Source organism: Chlorocebus sabaeus, chromosome 1 (assembly GCF_047675955.1).
Source record: "Chlorocebus sabaeus isolate Y175 chromosome 1, mChlSab1.0.hap1, whole genome shotgun sequence".
In the NCBI taxonomy this organism is placed as follows: domain Eukaryota; kingdom Metazoa; phylum Chordata; class Mammalia; order Primates; family Cercopithecidae; genus Chlorocebus; species Chlorocebus sabaeus.
In genome coordinates this window covers 117,483,743-117,508,202 of record NC_132904.1, presented here as the reverse complement: position 1 = coordinate 117,508,202, position 24,460 = coordinate 117,483,743, and the positions used below count along the sequence as shown (strand labels likewise).

Sequence of the window (24,460 nt, the reverse complement as noted above, 5' to 3'; positions counted from 1 at the left end):
AGAAAATGGTGCCCCCCTTCCTCCCAGGCACACAGCTGGATACACTTTCCAAAATCTCTCTGGTGGGCCATGTGACTGAGTTCTGTCCAAAGGAACATAGGCAGAAGAGATCTGCACCACTTCCAGGCCTCACCCGTGAACATTTCCCACGCAGACTTTTCCTTCTTTCCCTATGTGCTCCTTCAACAAAGAGGGCTCTATGGACTGAGAGAAAGGCAGAGCCCCAAGAGGAAGGAGCCGGGGTCGCAGAATGACTAGGTGAAAAGCTGTCCACTGACCATAAACATCCGCATGGGACATTATATGAGAGAGAAATAAACCTTGAAATAGTGACAACTTCTTTGGGTCCTAGTCTCCGGGCAAAGAGGAAAAGCTCAATAAATATCAGCTGTCATTATATTAGGAAATAAAGTTTACTTCTCCTTAATTTCCTTTTCTTAGGCAAGGTGGAGCACCGGGGGCGAGTGGGATTAGTGAAAAGTATTAAATGACGTTTGCCCATTACAAAATACTAATTGATACATTTAAAATAAGATGACATTGTGACAATCACACACAGATTAAAGACATTTTCTTCTGGATCCCAGACATTAGATTTTATGACCGATTTCTTGCTAAAACACTCAAATCTAGTTAAAATGTGAAATATAAACAGAATGTGGTACCCACTTCTTTCTCCCCGTGACACTGAGTATCTGGGGATGTTCTGAAACACATTTAACAACCATATCATTTCTGTGGCTTCAAATTGACAAAATATGTACAAAGAATACTCTGTGCTGCTCTAATATTTAACTGATACAGTTTAATTACAATGATCAACTTTTATTGATTTTACATAAATAGCTTATAGAATGCTTTTACAAACTATGTTTTTGCAATATATTTATGTTACAACACACATTTCCTTATGAAAGTATTTGTCAAATCTTTTTGCAGAGGAAGTAGGGAAAAGTGACGGGAGAAGAGGAGGAATAAGATTTTAAAACTAATTGTCAGCAATGGGTATTTGGCAATTATTTCCTTTACAAAAAAAAACACAGGTTTGTAACTTTGAAACATCAAAAGTGTAGTCCATCAATTTAATTAAAAAGTCAGTAGTGCCTAATATATCATCTGGGCATCAATTTTTTTAAAAAAATATATCCAGATTCACATATTTTTACTCTTATTAAATAATGGTTTTAAATAATAATCACCACCATGTTTAGTTACATAATACCAGATCTGAATTAAATCATGGTGATATCGATATTTTTAAATTCCAATTTATTTATTAATCAGTAAAATGTAACAGTTGACAGTGTGCCCAGAGAATGAGCCTCCTATGTGTAGGAAGACAATAGTCTTATTACACCTGCCATCAATTAGGTCAGTTACATAGCTGATGTATCCGAATTTTTTTCCACACTGATGTTTTGACTTGAATAAAGTACTACAAGTTATCATTATCAAACCAACATTGAAGAATTAACCATTCCTGAAACAAGAAACAATCTTTATATTAGTACTTCTTGGTTATGGTGCTTAGTCTTGGTATTATTCAGCACGATGATTCTTAATAAAAATGAGTGGATTGAGGCAAATGCATATAGCCCAGTCCCCTCAATAATTTATTCTCTATCTTATTTCTAATTGTTGTTGAGGCTACACAAACTACAGATCTGCTGCTAGAAAGATACGAGTTGTCCCCTGAACAACATCTGGCATTTTAAGCGTAAGATGAAAATCCTGATGTTCACAGCATCTTCTCCTGGACTGCCTCTATGATCATTCCTCAGCAGTGCCCACAATGCTCATTTCCAAATGATACCATTTGCTTACTATGTATCTTGGCTATACGGAGATTATTTTTTCCTTATTAAAAAAAAGAAATATGGTATTTCCTTCTTTGTCCTTACTTAGGAATAACTGGGCAATAATCTATTCAGTCTTTGTAAACTCTCCATTGAATAATTTTTCATTCTTACAACCATTCCCTGCATGGCTGCTGTACTTTCCCTCTGTCATCTCCTTCACATAACTGAGCGGTCCCTTCCCCTCAAAGGAGGAAGGATTTTTGAATGAGCCTCCAATCCTATCCCACAGAGTGAAATATTGTCCATAATTATAGTCAAAGAACATATGATGGTCTGTATGATGAGCTGAGCCATTAATAAATGGCTGTAAGATTTGGGGGACACGAAAATCACCATCATGAATGGAAATTGTCCAGATATTAACCAAGATGTACAGACTTAAATAAACCACCTTGTGTAATGGAAAGATAAAAGGGTATATATGGTAAGGTAGACTCTGAAGAAAGCCATCAATAGGGTGAAAAGCATGACTTGCAAATGGAGTAGGAATCTTCCAAGTATGGTGAGGTTTATGTAGGCGCTACAGAAGAAAAGGACACAATTAGCACTGCAAACTTTACCCCATGCAACATTTAACTTAGCCTCTCATACTCATGTTGGAAACGACCTAACTAACATATCCTGTAGAAATCAGCAAAATTATTTATTCTATAAAATATCCTTCTTTGCCCTAAAACAGTATAATTTTATACGGATTTATGGGTACAAATGCAGTGGTGTTCCATGGATATACTGCATAGTGGTGAAGTCTGGCTTTTAGTGTACCCAGCACCTGAATAATACACATTGTACCCAACAGGGAGGGTCTCATCCCTCACTCCTCTCCCATCCTCCCATCTTCCAGAGTCCCTAATGTCTACTGTTCTCTCTGTAAGTCCATGTGTACCTGTTGCCAGAACAGAAGAACTTTAAGACAGCCCCTTAGACCCATAAAGAATATGAACAAAATGCACCCTGTACCTGTTACGATTATGGCTAGACATTTAATATGGTTAGAGGAAATTCTTGGAAATAGAGAATGGAATTTATAACCATACATTGCTGAAATGTGGAACCTTTTTTTCCTCTTTTCCCCACAAATGACTTTACCTTATATACCAGTCTATGATGAAGGCCTCTGTGAATCCAGTAGATGAACATGTCAGTGAAAAAGAGGAAAGATATGATACTAATGATGAGTTCAAACAATCCTAGAAAAGAAAACGGGAAACAGAAGAATCAAAACTCAGCTTCCAGGGTTAGAGTTCACTTTTCACATGTCCATCTAAGTGTAAAATGGGATCCTAGACTCAAACACTATAAACGATCTGTTTCCGCTAATTCAATATATTATAAATTAATCTCTCCTGGCTTCCTGGAATCTGGTCATTTCCTCATTTCCCTCTCATAAGTACTTGAAACGTTCTACCTAAAGTACGTCTTAATTAAACTATGAAGATATTTATGAGACAGGATACTCCTAAGACATCTTTATTATTTAAATCTCTGGGAATCATCACTTCCTTCATATTAATCTTCCTAAAACCCATCTTTACACATTATCTCCCTGCTTAAAATTTACTTCCCACTAAATACTTTAAATTTAGCATTTATTCCGCACTCCAACCCTTTTGGATCTTTTCAACCTCATCACTCCTGTATTCCTGCTCTAACCGGGCAGGTTTACTCAACATCTTCCCACTATCTTGGAAGTCTTATCTCTGTACCTTTCCTCACAGGGGTTCAAGAACCTAAAATGCCCTCTCTTCCTTTATTTTTACTCATAATCATATCCATTTTTCAAAGCCCAGCCAATATAGTACCCCAGTATATAATTTTTTGTTCCATCTTCTAATTTTTTTTTTTTTTTTTTTTTGAGACGGAGTCTTGCTCTGTCACCCAGGCTGGAGTACAGTGGCACAATCTCTGCCTCCTGGGTTCAAGGGATTCCCCTGCCTCGCTCTCCCGAGTAGCTGGGACTACAGGTGTGCACCACCACACCCCGCTAATTTTTTGTATTTTAGTAGAGATGGGGTTTCACCATGTTGGCCAGGATGGTCTCAAGCTCCTGACCTCATGATCCGCCTGCCTCGGCCTCCCAAAGTGCTGGGATTACAGGCTTGAGCCACTGCGCCCAGCAATAACTGACTTCTTACTTAAAGAGCAGGGGTGCTGGTGCCAGCAAGCGTGAGTCCAAGTCTCAGATCTACCACCTACTCGTTACTGAAACTCTCTGTACACCTCATTGACTCACCTATAAAAGGAGCATAGTGATAGTATCTATCTCATAAAATTGTAGGAAAACAATGCACTGATTCTTGTGAAGAGCTGAGAACTGTCACTGACACATTATCAGCCTTCAAAAAATAGTATGATTGTTTTTCACATACTAGATCCTAGAAATGTGTCCTGAAAAAGTTTCAAAATTTCACAAAAGTTTAGTCACTACAGGACTATTTATACTATAAAAAAGGGTAACAATCTGAAGGGCTAACAATTAGGTATCATTTACATAACTTATGAATATCCACACAGTACTATGACTAATATATTACATAATCTCAAGATTTTTTGACATGAAAATACAGCCATGTAAGTTGCTAAGAGAAACAAAATGCAGAGCCCAAACCACTATGCACCTCAGGACTTCATTTGTGAAATGTAAACAATGAAGTATACAGGCACAGAAAAGCGGGTGGTCGTGTGCCAGAAGAGCTACAGTTTCTAAGCAGCAGGATAATGTATTTAAAACCTCTGTAGTTTTTAACTTTCAGCAATTATCATAAGCTACTCAAGTTTTTTTTTTTACAAGATTGAATTCAGTAATAGAAAACAAATGCAAGGACCCATCTCTGATCACTCCAATCTTCCGCTAGACACAATCTCATCTACAACAGACTTTTAGATTGATGGAAAAACTAAAGAAACGCACATGTGGCAAGACATGAACACATGAAAATAGAACATTAAAAACAATCGAATAATCTGTAATTACTTTAAAAGAAAATTTAAAAAAGAGGCAGATTTTTTTTTTTTTTTTTTTTTTAAGGAAACTAACCTGTGCTTAGACTATTATCTTCCTGACACTCGTGTTATTTACTTACCATATGGAAACGCTCCTAGGTCATCATGTAATTTGCTGTAACCTCTTATCTCCAACAGGAACAGTGGAACAGTAAAAATACTTATCAATGGCAATGCCTGGACGGTAAACTTAATCTCTCGACGGACTTGATTCTGAAAGTGAAATTTCCAATACTTAAAATCACAAAATCCATGTTAAACAAAACAAGCGTAAAACCGTTCTGGACTGGATTTTTAAAATCTCTTTTACATAAAGGGGCTTACCTCCAAACTGTTTCTATTAAAATTTTACATACTTGAAAATAGGTATGTAAGAAAATCATTCCTTTTGTACTGAGAAAAGGCAATAAGTATTTTAAATTCTGAAACCCTTTTTCCTTCCTCCAAAATCTGTATTCCAAAACTTCTATTTATGGAATAATCGTTTCTTTCCTAATTAATTTCCATCCCCAATCCTCTATTTTTTCTTTTTGCTGTTCAGTTCTTGGAGTCACCGACAAGTACAAACAACTGAAATTTAAAAATGATTGTAAACAACTTCAAAACTACTGAGTTTGAATCCCCTATCTAGCCAAAAAACAAAACATGGTAAAAAAAAAAAAAAAAAAAAAAAAAACCCCAAAAACATTTCAGTTTGTGAAAATCATATTAAAATAATGACATAAATGTATGCATTTATTTACTCATCAATATCAGCATAAAAATGCTCCAATATGCATCTAACAATATAAGATACTAGACTTACAGTTTTGTTAAAAATGAAAATATCTAACCCATTTGTGGTTGGTCTCCAAAATTTTATTTAATGGTTACATATAATCAGCTTAATCTAAAAATCTCAGAAACATATTGTTATTTTTACTTTAATAGTTAGAAAATAGGTAAAAAAAAAAAAAATTTACCTTTAAAAATTGTGGATGTTTCATTAATGCATGATCAAAGACAAAATAATAGCTCAGTGTTGCACAGAAGAAATAAAGGATGTAAGCACCAACATTTGTTACAATCAGAAGATTAACAGTTTGTCGGAAGATGTCATCTTCTGGCCACGTGGCTGGATATACGTATGGTGTAAAAAAATAGTAATCTGCAACACTGAGTACAAGATCCATCACTTAGCCCCTAAAAGATAAGCATGTGCGACAATTAGTTACCATGTCTATATTTTTCCAGGCAAAAATTTTTCAGAAACACTATATCTCAAGTTCCTGATTTAAGAACAATCATATGTAGTACATCTGCTGCTATCAGAATCCCCTACATGCCATATTTAGAGCCAGAAGGGACCTTAGATATCATCTTTAGTCCAATTTCTTCATATTATGTATGGGAATACTAAAGTTCAGTTAGAGAAACTGAGGCCAAGGAAAGGTCATCAAGCTGCTAAGTGGCACAAGCCCAGATCCAATTCCATTTCCGTGTCCTTCCCTAGTGCGTCCTATGGCAGCACAGCAAGTAGGAAAGATGGGAATGCGGGGGACTAGGTACTCAGAAAAACAGTTTCCTCTTTCAGCTACAAGTTTCAGCTGCATCTCTCTCCTTCAAGGACTCATACTTCAGAGATTTTTGCTTCAGCGCTGACACCTAAGATAAATTCCCTAGAAGATATCCATGCTGCCACCAAAACCATAGAATTGAGACTATCTATCTGTTCTTCTGACACTCCCATTGATAGAACAAAGGAAGATGTGTTCTTGGTTTTAAGAACTAGAATACATTTATTTCTCTACACCTCTAATCAACATTCCAGATCAGGAGTTGGTAAATTGCAGCCCACGGGCCAAACTCAGAGCCTACTTTGTAAAAATCTTTATGGAACACAGCTACACCCAGATGTTTACATACTGTCCGTGGCTGCTTTTCTGCTACAAAGGTGGGCTTGTATCACCGCAACAGAGACAGTACAGCCCGTTGAACCAAAGGCATTTACTACCCAGCCATTTAGATAGTTTGCCAACTCCTGTTTCAGATGCTTAAACTCTAAAACACATTAATCAGTTCAGTACATATTTAAGTCCATTCCATACTCATGGTCCTGTTACAATACAGTTCAGTGATATTATGGTCAGCTTTTGTGATCTGACTATGGAATCTATCATTTACAATTGACTCACTCAATTCCTCATTGCATTGTTCGCGCAAGAAGATGTGGTCAGCATCTAAAATACCTCTCTCACTTAGAACTGAAATTTTTGAACAAGAAGCCTATCTGCAAATTGTCTACCCAAATAGATTTCAGGGGTTCAAATGGCCTTTATCTCCTACATACTGGGCCATGTTACTAAACACCAATTTATGAAATAAAATAGCCCATAGGTAAGGAAAATTCTGAAAATACTGATTTACTTCCTTGTAGCCTATTTCCTTCACTAGATTCCCTATGAGATTTCGCCACTAAATTCCCACAGGGATTTAAGAAAGTTTCTTAAAAAATAATACGCATATAGTTCAAAATGAGAAACTGATAGGAAAAGATATACAATACAAAGCCTTGCTTTCATCCATGTCACTGTAAACCACACCGTCATTTCATTTCCACCTCTCTGAGTGACCATATCTATTAGTTTCCTGAGAATCCTTACAGTGTTAATTGTAAGATGGAACAACAGATTTTTCTCTCCTTCCTTACAAAACGTGGCATACTATGTACACTGTGAAGTTTTTTTCTTAACTGTATATCTATCTTGGAGATCTTTCCATCCCTACATAAAGATCATGCCTTTTTTTGTTTTTAATGAAACAGGTTTATTGAGAATACAATTCACATACCATAAAATTTACTATTTTAAAGTACATGATTGACTGGTTTTTTAGCATATTCTCAGAGCCATGCAATCATTACCACTATTGAGTTTCAGAACATTTTCAGCACCCCAAAAAGAAACCCCAACCTACACTGTTGAGCTTCTTGGGTATATAAAGTTTTCGTCAAATTTGGTGAGTCTAGGGCCACTTTCTTAAACTTTCTATGCCTTTTTCTCCTTTTGGGACTCTCATTGTGCTTATGTGGAAATGCGTGATGGTGTCCCCAAGTCTGTTCATATTTCTCTTCCCAGTTGTTTAATCTCAATTGACCTAGTGTGCACTGTACATCCAAATGGCCCGAAGCAACTGAAGAATCACAAAAGAAGTGAAAATGGCCAGTTCCTGCCTTAACTGATGACATTACCATATGACATTCCTTCTCCTGGCTCAGAAGCTCCCCTACTGAGCACCTTGTGACCCACAGGAGAACAACCCCCTTTGACTGTAATATTCCACTACCTACCGAAATCCTACAAAACTGCCCCCACCCCTAACTCCCTTTGCTGACTCTTTGTGGACTCAGCCTGCCTGCACCCAGGTGATTAAAAAGCTTTATTGCTCAAAGGCTGTCTGGTGGTCTCTTCACATGGACGCATGACACTTAGGTGCATTCAGAAACCTTTCAGCAATTTCCCCATCACCCAAGAAATGCCTAACAGAAGCATCATGATTAATGTTCAGCATTTCTTCAACATCAGCTTCTCCTGACCTATCTATGGTTTTGGCCATTAAATGTATGGTATAATTAAAGACATTACGTATCATCACTTCATTAGCAATAAAAAATCTTTCAAAATATCTACAAGTTCATTTTCAAACCTTATTGTCAGCTAAAATGTTAAACATTATTGCTGATTTATCAACATCATTTCAAGCATTAAGTAATTTTGAAAACAGGATCTTTACAACTGAACTCTTAAAAGAAGTTTTGATTCCTAGGCCTCCCTTAACTGTGCAAGCAATATACTGGCTTTTTCCCAGAGTGTAACACTCCTTGGAGAAAAAGATTGTATTCTGGCCAGGCATGGTGGCTCATGACTGTAATACCAGTGCTTTGGGAGGTAGGCTTATTCCTTGAGCTCAAGAGTTGGAGAAGAGCCTGAGCAATAGAGTGAAATCCCGTCTCTACAAAATATATAAAAATTAGCCGGGCATGGTAGCGTAGCCCTGTGGTCCCAGCTACCCTCAGGAGGCAAAGGTGGGAGGATTGCTTAAGGAGTTCAAGGCTGCAGTGAGCCATGATCGTGCCACTGCACTCCAGCCTGGGCAACACAGCAAGACCCAAACGAAAAGGCTGTTTTCGTTCCCTCATTTTCGTTACCTCACAGTGAGGTAAAAGTAAATGATTAAAAACTATAATATACAGTTGAGGAGAATTCATAACAGAGTTGTCTAGAAAGTAAATTTTCAATTGACTCTTGCCTTACTTTTAGATATTTTTCACCACACTGCTTCCTAAATTTCTGAATTCTTCCTTGTTAACACTAACATACATCCTTCAGTAGCAGTTCTTCATATATGACGGTTTTTTTTCCATGATCAACAAAGCAATGAGTGGCCTGTTTACTTCCTATTGTGAAATCCACTTAACCGAAACACGGTTAGAATCTTCATTTTCGGTCCTGTGCAATGTCTCCCTAGTTTTCATCAATTCTTAGTCCTTACTACCAACTATAAAACATCTGCAATCTATTTTTCTACTCTTTAAGTCACATGAGGTGGTAGTTCCCACACTGCCACATGAAACTCAAAGTAACAAAACAAAAAAACACCAGAAACACCTGGTAGGGGTGCCAAGACACAATGGGCACCTCAGTCAGATGGAGTCAGAATTTGTCATCAAATGAGTTTGGGAGCTGAACTTAAAGTAAAAAAGAAAACAACTTTTTGTTTTTTCAGGGCTTTCTAGACTTCCAAATTGTGACTAGGGACCATGGACCTGTGTCCCTTTCTGTGAGTTCAACTGAATTATGTCTAATTCAGTGTTAACGTAGGTGTTTACTTAACACATATATAGATATTTGGATAGGTTCCAATTTTTTGCTATTACAAATAATGCTGCAATGACAGGCCCTCATTAGGCCGATTTCCAAAAGCAGAAGAGCTGAGCAAAGAGTTACACACTCATAACTTTGGTAAATACTGCTAAATCACTCTCCATAAGGGTTACAACTACTTCATAGTCCTCAAACGATGTAGGACAGTACCTTACCTATTTCTCTACAATCTTACTAGCAAGGAATATCATCAAACTTTCACATATTCATCGGGAAAGAAGGGCTATCTCGGGTATGCTTAATTTGCATTTACCTTATTATGAGTAAAGTTGAGCATCATTCAATATATTTAGAACAATTTATACTTTTTTTCTGTGTTTATCTGTTTTTATCCTTTGCCCATTTTCCCACTGGGTTTTTAGTATCTTTTATAAAAGTCAAAACTCTAGAAGCTCCTGATAAACAAAGGGCCAAACTCCCTAATATATGACATGAATTATAAACATTTCCTCACTTTGTCAGGGAAGGAAAAATTTAATTAGCACCAAATGCCAGATATTAACATATATTCCTTATCATACATGCCATGTTAATTCATTCAAATAATAACTTATTAAGTGTTAAGCACTACACCAGGTAATAAGCATATAAACATTAAAAAGACATGGTCTAAATCAGTCTTAAAGGTAAGGCAACTACAGAAACAATTCTATCATGGGACACGTCCTGCAATACAGATATATATGCAAATTCTATGAAATCAGAAAAGACAACACAACTACCTCAGCTTATGGTAAAAGGCTTCCTAGTGACTATGATACTAGATTTGGACTTTGAAGGACATCACCAGAAAGAAAAGGTTAGGGATAGCCATTCCAAAGAGAAGTCACAACTGCAAAGCAAGGGAAGAACATGATGCATTCATGGCTCACTCCGTGTGGCTGGTGGGTGTTAGACAGGGTGATAGGGGTGGAGCAGAGGGAAAAACATGTTAGGGGATGGACTTGTAAAGGAGATTGGTGTTAAGACTACGCATGGAGGGATCTGCTGTCCTGCTGAGTTTGGACTTTCTCTCACACACTATAGGGAGACACTTAAGATTTCTGGGTAGCAAAAAGATACAATCAGACCCATATTTCATAAAAACCATTCCATTAGAAATCTGGAGTACTGGGCCAGATGAGGTGGCTAATGCTTATTCCCAGTGCTACGGGAGGCTGAGGTAGGAGGACCGCTTGAAGCCAGGAGTTCAAGACCAGCCTGGGCAACACAGCGAGACTATCACTATAAAAAAGGAAAGAAAAGAAATGGGTTATCAGTGAGAAGCAGGGAGACTAGTTTGGTTGTTCCTGTGGCAGACTAACCCAGAGAAAATGATAGCCTGACCTCAGGCAGTGGCTGTTAAGACTAGCCAGCAGAGATTTCTCAAGTAAAAACATCCACAGGATTTGGATAACCGACAGATGCTGGGAAGTGAGAGAGAAATCTAGGGCGACTGTGAGACTTTAGCTGGTCTAAGTAGATGGTGATGTCATTGTAATTGAAATAGGGAATACTGGCAGAGCTAGCAGATGTGGGTAGGGTAGGAATACGGGGTGGGTAAGGAATGACGGTATGAATGGAAAATAAATCTTGGGACTCCAAAATCACTAAGCTAAGAGAAAAGTCAAGCTGGAAACTATGTTAGGCAAACCTGCCTCCCACTTTATTCCTAAATAAGATAGCTACAAGAATAAGAAGCTACATCCTTCCCTCACAATTTGCCCTCAGAAAATTCCTTTGTGGATAAAGAACAGACAGAACTCCAAGTCATCCCTCTGAGGCTCACCTGAGACAAATGCGTATCTGATTGCTTCCTCTGCCCTATTGTTTATATAAAAATGAAGATTCACTGAGCCAGACTAAATTATGTATTCAGTGGAAGGCTAATCAAGGACTCAAAAGAATGCAACCTTTGTCTCTTACCTACTTCTAAACTGGAAGCCCCCACACTATGAGTTGTCCCACCTTACCAGACCCAACCAATGTGGATCTTACACATACTGATTGATGTCTCATGTCTCCCCCTAAAATGTATCAAAGCAAACTGTATCCCCCACCACCTTGGGCATATGTTGTCAGGACTTCCGAGGCTGTGTGAGGCTGTGTCACGGGTGCATCCTTAACCTTGGCAAAATAAACTTTCTAAATTTACTGAGACCTGTCTCAGATATCTGGGGTTCACGATGGGTTCAATGTAGATCTTTAATTATCTGTGGCTCATCTTATATCTTAGATATAGGCAATAGGCCACATGTAAATATAAATGTGAAGTTCAAAAGCTAGCCTAGTTAGTCTACAGGTAGTAGCTAAAGTAATAAGGGTGAAGACTGTCAAGGGAGGTGGTGCGACAGGGACAGGGTACTAAGTAATATCAGAGATCATAAACATTTAATAATTGAAAAGGATATTGCTATATCACTAAAGGTTGCTAACAGCTGATGAATCAATCTGCATGTTTCCTACAGTGCCATGTAGCCCTAATTCAATACAATACCTAGAACAGTATGGTGCAACCAAAAAGAACACAAACATGTTTGATCACTGTGAGGTTTAGAGACTAAGTAATCTTTTGACATTTGACCCAAGAAAGGTACTCAATAAAATAACACCTGTATGATTATCACTGTTAAGGCAGTCAAAAATGAGTCAAAATTACCTCAATAGAAGATAAAATAGGTATCACTTGATTTTTGTTTGAAAAATAACTGACAGTAGTTGATAGTAATATTTACTATATACTAGGTAATCTAAATATTTTACGTATATTAACTAATTTAACCCTTTCAAGAAGCCTCAAAAGTTAGGTACTAGTACTGTATTATAGATGAAGAAGCTGGGCACAGAAATTTTAAGTAACTTGCATAGGGTCATAAGAGTAAGTAAATGCTGGAGCTAGGATTCAAATACACACAATCTGGTTGCAAAGCACATGAACTTCTGCCAAGTTCTACTGCCTCTTCACCACTACTTCAAGTCGTCAACTCCTGAATTTTTAAAAATTCTCAGTGCTTCTACAAACTCATATAATTTTAAGGGGTTATAAGCCCTGAAGTAAGGGGTCCCAAGGACCCTAAATTGAGTACCAATCCTTCAAACAGAAACAAATACATTTGTCCTTGCAGAATTAAAGAAACTTCTTAAAACTCAGTTATAATAACAATATTAGGCTTAGAAAAACTCAGTCTACCATTATCTTTTTGCTCTACTTAAAAAGTATAGAAAATAATAGCTAATATTTATTGAGAACCAGGTATTCTTTGTATAACCTCATCTAATCCTTATAACTCAATGAGATAGGTACTTCTATGACCCCCACTTTATAGTTAGGGAAACTGAGGTAGGAATATTTAAATAATTTGTTCAGTACAAAAAAACCAGCTGGGATGTACATTCCACAACCTGTTCTCTTTGCTACCGCATTATCTCTCAAGATGTTTTATATGCAGATGAGGAATTCTGAGAAAATAATAGCTAATATTTACTGAGAACCAGGTATTATCTTTGTATAACCTCATCTAATCCTTATAGCTCTATGAGATAGGTACTTGTATCAGCCCTACTTTATAGATAGGGAAACTGAGGTCAGAGTATTTAAATAACTTGTTCAGTACAAAAAAAACCAGCTGGGATGTACACTCCACAACCTGTTCTCTTTGCTACCACATTATGTTATCTCTCAAGACGTTTTATATGCAGATGAGGAATTCTGAGTACCACACACGCTAATTAATTACATCACATAATGAATGGAAAAGCACTCTAAATGATCAAGGATTATTTATTAGGTATCAATCATTAGAAACTTTAAAAATGATAGTGATATAAAGACAACTTGCAGAGGGTTTCTGCTAAAAGTACCGAGCTGCCACAAACTTTCCAGTATGGAAACCCTATCTACTGAGGTCTTGTTTTCTTCACTTATACCACCTCGAAATCTACTCTGCTGTAACACGGGGATGGCAGTATACATTATTTTTCCTTCTATGGTGCTAAAGGAATAGATTACTTCCCTTTTCCTTTCAGTCTCCTCAGACCCAGACTGTTGTCCCTTCATCCTAACTACGCCGCAGTAACAGAGGCTTGCACTGCAATGGTCAGGAATTCTGATACCGACCAATTCTTCAGCCTGATTCCTTTAGCCCTTAAAAGAAAAAAACCCTCCAAGAACGAAGGGAAAAGTAAAGCATCTGTGTTCAGCAGCCGGACCAGACTTCCCTTGAGAAAGAGATCTGCAACACCCAACATCAAACACTGCATTTTCTTCAAGCCCGTCCACGGTCGGTTCTTTCACGTTCAGGCCTCCCCATCGGCCCCGCGATCCCTCCCCGCGCGAGCGGAAGGCCCCTCCGCCCGGACTCCCAGGTGGCGCAGCCCTCCACGCCCCGAGGTCCCTCGGCACAGCCCTCGCCGCCAGTCCTCGGGATGCCAGGCTATCTGCCAGCCTCTCCTCTCACTCGGTGCAGGACTCGGATCCGTACCACCACCGCGTTCCTAGTACCCGCCCAACGCCTGCCATCCAGAGGGCACTCGCTAACCTCCCGCAGCGTGGAGAAAACCCGAGCTCCGGGCACACCCTCCGCCTCGCCCACCCCAGTCCCAGACGCTGAAGTCTCTCCAGCCTTTTTTATTCCATAGCCCCCTGGCCCGGCCCGCTCAAGTGCACTCCGCTTCCTTCCCCGCCCGCCCACACACCCACCGTCCCCACCTGGAAGCGGTACGCCGCCGCTCCGCACGCCACTGCTCTCCAGACTGCCCTGGCCAGTTGGCAGCCAGCAAGCGGGCTGGGCTGGGAGGAGCCGAGCCGGCGCCGGGAGGCTGGAGCGGCCAGCCAATCAGCGACCGGCGCCATAAGCTGATATGACGGCAGATCGCGCGACGTGCCTGCGCGCAGCTCTCCGCGGTCACGTGGGTGCCGCGCGCTCGGCCACGCCCCCTCCTTCCTCTGACTAACGGGAGGGCGGGCGCCCGATACCAGTACCTCTGCGGTGGAGGATGGGGTTTCGGGTTTTGCGTTTGTTTGCTTTCTTTTTAAACTAGCTCTGGTGACCATCATTCATGGTGGTACCAGGCAGGTTTACGGTGTTGATGTAAACATTCCTAGCTGGGTGTCCTGCGTTGAGGAAAATAGACGACACTTCCCTTGACGCGAATGTCTGGGGCGTTTTCTCCGTCAAGGGAGGAGGCGCAGAAGTTCCCAAACAGGTGCTCAAGGTTTTAAGGCGTAGTCCCCCCGATTTTCTAGCGCTGAATGGCTGGAGGCTCCGCGAACCGGTGTATCTAGGGGTCTAAATGGTGGCAAGATGAGGGTAAACATGGACAGAAACCTTTTCACAGTACAAGTTGTTGAAAACCAACGTTATCGCAGATCTAACTGGCTTTGATTTGCTACACGTGAATCGAGCAGCTCCGATTTCCCGAAAGAGCTGAGCAGAGGCTTCACAGGCAGAAGAGGACGGAGGAAAGCAGAAATAAGGAACCAAAAGATCTGTCGTTTCAGAGTGACTTTCCTCAAACGGAGATTAAAACAGAGGGGACTGACTTGTGATACCAGCTTAGCAACCTCCAAGTGGCAAACTGGGCCACTTTATTACATAAATAATATGAGGAATACATGACAGAAATGAGGGATTTTTAAGGGAAAACGTGATTCGATCTGCCTTCAAAAGACTTTTCTGGTAAACTTGAAATGTACATAGGATATTGGACAAAGTTCAAATGAATTTAAAATACTGTTTTTTTTAAAAAAAGGACTCAGATTATATAAACAAAAATTTTAAATTTTAAAAAGTTGTGTCTACCTTCGTATAACACATCATACTAAACACCGGGAACGGAAAGAGAAGTTAAAATAATGACAAAGACATGGTTCCCAACGTTAAAGAGCTTATGCGCTGTGGGAGAAATGGGCATGTATAAATAACTTGCTTATTACAAGGAGAGGAAATAAACAATAACTGGTGGTACGGGCTGAGCAGAGACAAAATGGCTATTCTGATGAGGGAAATTAGGGAAGGAACATTGCTTTGCCCAGTGAAATGATTTGAATGCACACTTAATGTTCTTGAGCATAGAAGATAAAACATTAAATGAATAAAAGCTCAAAAGTGAAATGTTATAAGCGAACATCAAATATCCTGAATCTCTAGAATTTTCTCATTGAATATGCCTTAGCTATTACAAGTGGTCTTTATTCTTGGTGACTTGGGGATTCCCAAGAAATTTGCAATCACTCTTGGCAACTCAAAGTAGTAATAAGTTAACCTCAAGAGAACAATCTTGTTAAATACACTTAAAATTTATTTTTAAATTATTTTTTAAGTTCTGGGATACATGTGCAGAATGTGCAGGTTTGTTAGATAGGTATACATGTGCCACGGTGGTTTGCTGCACCTACCAACCCATCATCTAGGTTTTAAGCCCCGCATGCATTAGGTATTTGTCCTAATGCTCTCCCTTCCCTTGCCCTCCACCCGCTGACAGGCCCCAGTGTGTGATGTTTCCCTCCCTGTGGCCATGTGTTCTCATTGTTCAACTCCCAGTTATGAGAATATGTGGTGTTTGGTTTTCTGTTCTGTGTCAGTTTGCTGAGAGTGATGGCTTCCAGCTTCATCCATGTGCCTGCAAAGGACATGAACTCATTCTTTATGGCTGCATAGTATTCCATGGTATATAAGTGTATTAATAGCACATCCTGGGGTGCAGCATTCCTACATGTCTTTTCTATCCAGGCACACTGATGGATCAGGGTAATTTTTTCATTCATTGTTTGCAAGGGCCTATGGTACCAGCCAGCCAGTACCAAGGAATTCAGAGATAAACCACAATACCTGCCTATGTATCTGGCTGGAACATGAACATGGTAACAAACAATTTAATCATTTACTCAATAAATCGTTATGTAATGGTGGTAAGTGTCAGGCACCTTCATATGCACAGGAGATATACTGATAATCAAAAGAAAGTCTGCTCTAAAGAAGCTTACATGCTAGTAAGGAGATAGAAAACTAATAATAGATATATAATACAATGTCAGATAGTGATCAGTGCTATGAAAGAAAAAGAAAACAGGGTAAGAGAAGAGAATCAAAATTAACGGAAGCTGTTAACTTTAGACAGTGTGGTCAGTGAGGTTCTCTGAGAGGGCGGGCAACATTTGACCTGAACAGAGTTAGAAGTCCTCATTCACTTGGAAGATTCTAAACTGAGATTTCGAGTTTGAATTTTTTTAAATGAAATGTTGCCATTTAATGCATCAATAATTTATCAGCCCATGTTCATTATATAACATTATACTTTAATGAGAACACTAAGCACTAAACTGTTTAAAGACCTTTGTCTTTACAAAGATACTACAAAAGGAAACTACAAAGACTGTAGTTTCTGAAGTTAGGAAATGCAGACCCTTTCTGTCTGCATTCGTTCGTTTGCATTGCTATAAAGGAATACCTGACACTGGGTAATTCACAAAGGAGGTTTAGTTTGGCTCACAGCTTTGCAGGCTGTACAGGAAGTGTGGTGCTGGTATCTGGTTCTGGTGAGAGGAACTCGGGAAGCTTACAGTCATGGTATAAGGCAAAGGGGGAGCAGGCCTATCACGTGAAGAGAGGGAGCAAGAGAAAGAAGGCTCTCTCTTTTATTCAACTCATGCTCTCTTAAGCAACCAGATCTCATGTGAACTCAGAGTGAGAACTCAATCTACTGAGAGGACAGCACCAAGACATTCATGAGGGATCCGCCCCCAACACCCAAACACCTCCTACTCAGTCCACCTCCAACATTGGAGGTCACATTTCACCACGTGATTTGGAGGGGAGGAAACATCCAAATCATGTCACTTTCTAACTGGTTTTCAGATCTGTAAAACAGAAAAGCCTTCTTAATGAAATGTCACTGAATGCATCAGTAATGTATCAACCTGTCTTCATTACATCACATTGGACTGTACTAAGAACACTAGGCACCAAGCTATTTGGAGTGAATGTTTCTGACGAACTGGTTGGGTCACTGGCTCACAAGCACCTGTTTGCACGATTTTTTTTTTTTTAGGGAGAAGAGAATCTCCATGAAAAAGGTGGGTGTACAAGTGTCCAAAAGTAGATTACAGGAAGAGAAAGTGTTTATTCCTTAACCTGGCCCCATGGATTGGATTTTAATTTATAGTATCATACTTTAAACTACAAATAAAATCTTAACCCCCCCGCAAGACTGAATAGACCACCTCTTGACCAAAGGGATCCCAGAAAAGCCTTAAAAACTTAGTTCCCAGCTATGATGGGTCAAGGTCAGACAGGCCTCATTGTACTCCCTCCCTTTGTAGACACAACAACTGATCAGCACTGATGTTAAAACAGAGATCATAAAACTGGCAGAACAGATTCTTTGCGGCAATACAATACCAAATTATAAATAGGACCTAAACTCGTGCCAGGCAAGGGTTAAGTCATGTACCCTACACTTAAAGAATAAACTATGTTCTTACTGTCACAAGATTTTTTTCTCTAGCAGCTAAACACTAGCCTTCAGATAAGCAATATTAAAACAATTTGCAGATCCACCAGATGCTAACTGACCCCCATTCCACAAGTCACAACTATGGCTTTCGTCGGATAAAAGACTGGTTTTAGTAACTTTCTCCTGATAAGAATACCACTGACCCATGGGCTGGTTCTGATCAGTTTACAGAAGTTGCATATCTATATGCCTTCATGTCCTGAAAAAACATTTTGACATATAGGGCCTAATGGTAATATATTTAAATGTTAAATCTCCATGCCAAAGTGAACATGGTCATATGTTACATGTATGTTTGTTCAATATGCATGTCAAGATCAGCTTCATGAATATTCATAGCTCATGTAACCTGTTGAATGTGCATATTTAGCCAACCTGTTCAGCATAAAGCTCCTACACTCCAGCCCCTTCTCCAAAGTGCCTATCTCTGGTCTTGGCTGGAGGCACACTTCCAGTCTGTGGGTTGGTCACCTTGCAGGCTTTAGAGTAACGTTTTATAAGAAATTCTTCTCTCCTTTCTTAAATTTATAAATAGAATAATTTTAAAGTTAACAGTACTTAACATTTTAGTGATCATAGATCCCTCCAAAAATTAAATGACATCTATGGACTTTGTCCCCAGAAAATACATGTGCATACAGAAGTTTTCTAACCATCAACTTAATATTCCTGATTCCCTTTCTGAAATATGCCAACTGATTCTCATAAAATACTGAGGACTCATAGCTAGTAGCCTTCACTTTGTTTTACTCCTACATATCTGCTTCCACCAGCTAAGTGGAATACTTCCCAAGAGTCAACCATGCTTGTTCCCAAACTTCATTTCCATTGTATGCCTCATACGTATGTAATTTATTGAATTGCATAAACTGATAAAACTCGAGTCTGCAAAGAGATCATTTTCTATGAAAATCAAGAAAATGAGTGCTAATAAAAATAGTCATTGTCAGACACTTAGGTTGTTTCCATATCTTGGCTACTGTGAATATGCTGCAATAAACGTGGAAGCACAGAATATCTTTTCAGCAAACTGATTTCATTTCCTGTGGATATCATACCCAGTATTGGGATTGCTGGCTCATATTGTAGTTGTTTTTAATTTAGGAACCCCCATATTGTTTTCCATAATTTTACTGATTTACATTTCCACCAACAGTATACAACTGTTTTTCTCCACACCCTCCCCAACACTTGTCATCTTTCACCTGTTTATCATAGCCATCTAAATAGGTGTGAAGTAATGTCTCACTATTTGATTTGCATTTCCCTAATTGTTGATGCTGAGCCCCTCCTTCATATACCAGTTGGCCATTTGTACCATGTGCATGTCTTCTCTAGGAAAATGTTCACACCATTTGCCCATTTTTTCAACTGGGCTATTTGGCTGCTTTTAGTTCGTTTTGCTATTGAATTGTGCGAGTTCTGCGATGAACTGTTTATGTCTCCCCCAAATTCGTATGTTGAAATCCAAGCTGCCAAAGTGATGTTACTAAGAGGTGGGCCTTTGGGGAGTGTTGAGGTGATGAAGATGAAGCAGTCATAAGTGGTATTAGTGCCCTTACAAGAGACCCCAGAGAGATCCCTTGCCTGCTGCCATGTGAGATTACAGTGGGAAGACAGCCATCTATAAGGACACAAGCCCTTACCAGACACCAAATCTGGTGGCATCTTAGACACCTTATAGCAGCCCAGAGGGCCTAAGACAGTTCCTTATACATTTTGGATATTAAACCTTTATCAGACATACAGTTTGCAAATATTTTCTCCCATTCTGTAGGTTGCCATTTCATTTTGTTAATTGCTTCCTTTGATGAGAAGCTTTTTAGTTTGATGTAGTCCCACTTTTTTTTTTTCCATTTTGTTGCCTGTGTTTTTGGTGTCATATCCAAAAATCATTTCCAAGATCAATGTCCAACAGCTTTTCCCTGTGCTTTCTTCTAGGAGATTTATGATATTAGGTCTTACATACAAGCCTTTATCCTATTTTGTGTTACTTTTTGTGTAATGGATAAGGGCCAAGTTTCATTCTTTTGTATGTGGATATTCAGTCTTTCCAGCACCATTAAGGAGGCTGTCCTTTCTCTATTGTTTTCTTATGGCAAGGTGCGGTGGCTCACACTGGTAATCCCAGCACTTTGGGAGGCTGAGGTGGGCAGATCACTTAAGTCAGGAGTTTGAGACCAGCCTGGTCAACATGGTGAAACCTTGTCTCTACTAAAAATATAAAAAAATTAGCCAGGCTTGGAGGTGCATGCCTGTAGTCCCAGCTACTCAGGAGGCTAGGGTGACAGAATTGCTTGAGCCTGGGCGGCAGAGGTTGCAGTGAGCCGAAATTGCACCACTGCACTCCAGCCTGGGTGACAGATCAAGACTCCATCTCATAAACAAAAAAGGGTAAGTCAACTATTTATGTATGTGTTTATTTATGGGTTCTCTATTCTATTCCATTTGTCTATGTGCCTGTTTTTATGCCAGTACCATGCAGTTTTGACTACTATAACTTTGTAAGATACAGCTGTATGCCACATAACAATGTTTCAATGACAGACCACATATATGATGGTGGACATACGATTGAAATGGAGCTGAAAAATTCCTATCACCTAGTGATGTTATAGCTGTTAATGTCATAGCACACCACGTTTCTCATGTTTATGATGCTGATAAACAAACCTACTGTGCTGCCTGTCCTATAATAAGTCTAGAATACATATGATTATGTAAATACTTGATAATGACCGTTAACTGGTTTATATATTTACTATAGTATACTTTTTACTGCTATTGTAGAATGTACTCCTAATTTTTACAAGTTAACTAAAAGATTCAGGCAGGTCCTTCAGGAGGCATTCCAGAAGAAAACAATGTTATCACAGATGACAGCTCCATGTATGTTACTGCTTCTGAAGATTTTACAGAGGGACAAGATGTGGAAGTGGGAGACAGTGATATTGATCCTGTGTGGCTGACTGCCACTGCTACTACTTGAGACCGTCATTACAGCAGTCACTACTGTTACTGCTGAGACCTTCATTAGGAGACGGAAGGGATGAACACAGAAATGGTAACAAAAAACAGAAACCGTTTTAAGGAAAGGGTCAGGGGAAGAAGAGAGCTCCCCATTTCTAGTGAACAAAGGCAGCCCCCGAGCTTCTACAGCCCTTTGTATTTATATTAGGTAACAAGAGCAGGGAGGAGGTAATGATTGTCAGCTGCTTAATTGATCACAGGTTCATATTGTTCCTGACAGGCTTCAATTATACCTAATCATAAGAAACATTTGCGTCTGGATAGTGACTACCCTCAGCAGTCCTTCTGGGGGGCATGCAGTTTGTCAGTTTGCCAACATTCTGCATTTATGAGAAAGTTTGCTGCTTTCTCATATAGCCTCCAGTGGTACACTGAGTTGATCATGACCCTCATTCTTTCGGCCTCTTGTATCTTTTTGTTTTTAAATTAATTGAGCAAGGCAATTGTAGGCTGGGCAGCCCTCAATTGCGGGTTGGTGATCCAGCTTCATTTTTCTTAGCCCTTATTGAAAATGGAGTCGCCCTGGTTTGAATGCTCCTTACATATTTCCCTCTTCGCTTTTTACAAGGGGACCCTTAATCCTAAGGGTTGCAGAAGGATGAAGGTCCATCTTCTGCAACTTCTTCATGCTTAATAGGGGCGATGACACTCCTGCCTAACTATTAGTCTCTTGTATTCAGCGTAGAGAGCTCAGTCAGAAAGCATTGGTCCATTAAGCATCAGTTGTACCTCTGAGTTCCAGCAAAAGGTGAAACCCTGGCGCTCCAGCAGTTTCTCAGCTTCTTGTGTGGTTTTCTTGATGTCGCCATGTTATTTATGGGGGTTGATGTTAGTGTGACTCCAGTCAGTCCTCGTTCCATCTTCGCATTCAGATTCAACTGGCTCATGGCTTGTATTGGGGGAGCCAGGCCTGTAGTTGGAATCCATAGGTCCCCCTCCAGTCTCCCAATTCCATGATCGCACGCATCTTGAGGGCACCCACATAGCTTGTTCATCTCTTGCAGAAACAGAAGCATACCCTCGTCCCCACATTAGTAAATCTACCAAAACAGAAGCCAAAGTTTTTGTGGCTGTAGCTGCCAGGCATGCCACTGCCGAAGCATCTGCTCTACAAGCTGAAACTCAGCCTCTGCCTCTTTGATTAACTGCTGCAGGGTAAAACTTTCCACTGATAACAAGAAACAGGCTCTTTCTGATTAACAGAAGACACAGAGAAAGCAAATCGAGGTTTATCCTTGTAAACAATCCTCAAAGATCTATTGCACCACGAAAGACCAGTCTCTTGCTCCCGTTTCCATATGCCCACAAAATTTTCTTCTACCTACACTGGGTTTATCAGATGCTATGGGTTGTGATAGATAAATTTCCCATGTAGTTGTAACTTCCAAATCCCCGATTCCCTCATTTCTTTCACACAGAAGGGTGCAATTTACAGGAAATAAGCAACAGTTGAGCAACATATTCTCCTGGTTCAAAAACCCAAAGACATTACACCACTACCTGAATTTCTCCTTCACAATCAAAATCAACTCCTGGGTCTACAGTAATGCCCTGTAAGTTGACTTTTACCCAAAATTAATCCCATGTATCCTGTTGGCAAAAGGTCCCCAAATACCAATGGGAATCTTAGTGAGTTTGTTCCTTTCAATTAACGTAATTTGCTCTCTAGGCGAGCTAATCCTGCATTTCCAGGTGTTCCTGGGGAGAGGGAATCTATGTGCGCCTCTGGAAACTCAACCCTGAGACTTGTGGCCTGGATGGGGAATGCCCTCATAGTTTGAGGTGACCAGGTTCAGGCCCCCTTCTTGTTTCCCAACGTTGCCGGAGGGTGCCGTTCTGATGGAATTTTGAGCGGCATTGATTAGCCCAGTGATTTCCTTTACCACAACGAGGGCAAAGTCCTGGCATTTTTTTCTCTTGAGAGGGAACTGGATTATAAAATCCCTTCTGCCCAGGAGGTCTGGTGGCATTCTTTTCTGAAACATCCAATTTTTCTACACTTATAACATTTTCCTACTTTAGGGCTTGACCCTTGGCTTCCTTTAGATCTGTCAGCTACCAAATTAGCCACTGCCCAAGCCAACACTGCAGAGCAATGACGCTTAGTTCCCACATCCTGACGAGCTCTAAGAAAACCTCCTAAGTCCTCGGCACATCTCACAGGGGCCACTGCACGTTTACAATCCACGAAAGCTAAAGTTAGCCTTTCTGTAGCCACAGAAGGAGACGGTACAAGCCAATTTTCATCCTCCCTCTCCTGTTCACCACTTTTGATAGGTGCTGTAGGTGGGGCAAAAAAATTTTCTCAAACCCCGAAATAACAAAAAGATAGTATGTACCAAACTCCCAACAAAAAAGAGAAAGAACATAACCAAATTCTTCCCCCATGTTACCCTGATTCAAAAACTTCCCATTCTTTGTACCTCTAGGGCACTGACCAGTATTTTTTAGAGCACTGGCCTTATGTTGCTTCCAAGCAGACTTGTAACAGGGTTTCTCGTTCGTCTGGTTGGTTTTACTTTGTTCCAGCAGACCTTCCTTGTTCAAGTCCCTATAGGACCCTATCTGTCCCTGTTTGTCCCTGAAAGTTTCTGCTAGATTCTACTTTTGTACCTCTTTAGGGCACTGACCTTATATTTCTAGTCTTTGCTAGTCTTTCTCTATCCCTATCTGTCCCTATGGTACCTGTTAGTTCCTGCAAGTTCCTGCAAGTCCCCGTCTTCCGCTACCTATCTCATCTCTACTTACTTTTCTCTACTTATCTCTACTTAATTTACTTATTTCTACTTAACTCTATTTGTCCCTGTGGGCCTCTTCAGGCCCCTTCAGGTCTCTAGGTCTCTTTTTGTCCCTGATACTCCCTTCAAGTCCCTGTTCAGGCACCATTTGTGGCTGACTACCACCGCTACTACTTGAGATCATTACAGCAGTTACTACTTTCACTACTTGAGAGTCATTACAGCAGTACTACTGTTACTGCTTGAAACAGTCTTTACAGCAGTTACTACTGTTACAGCTTGAGACCATCATTATGAGAATGAATGAAGGGACAAACGTAGAAAAGGTAACAAAAAAACAAAAAGGATTTTGTTTCTTTAAGGAAAAGAGCCAGAGGAAGAAGAGAGTCCCCCGCTTCTAGTGGGCAAAGACAGC

At 39.9% G+C, this 24,460-nt stretch overlaps 1 protein-coding gene across 1 annotated transcript; it reads right to left on the bottom strand.

Annotated features, from left to right (window-relative positions):
• Window positions 1–785: 785 nt before the first annotated feature.
• On the bottom strand, window positions 786–14,570 carry SC5D (sterol-C5-desaturase). The gene is made up of 5 exons (XM_008021238.3): window positions 14,472–14,570; window positions 5,825–6,044; window positions 4,943–5,075; window positions 2,949–3,049; window positions 786–2,379 (listed from the first exon to the last, which is right to left on the bottom strand). The coding sequence occupies exons 2-5, from the start codon at window positions 6,032–6,034 to the stop codon at window positions 1,924–1,926; spliced, it is 900 nt and encodes a 299-aa protein (XP_008019429.3). The 5' UTR covers window positions 6,035–6,044; window positions 14,472–14,570; the 3' UTR covers window positions 786–1,923.
• Window positions 14,571–24,460: the final 9,890 nt, after the last annotated feature.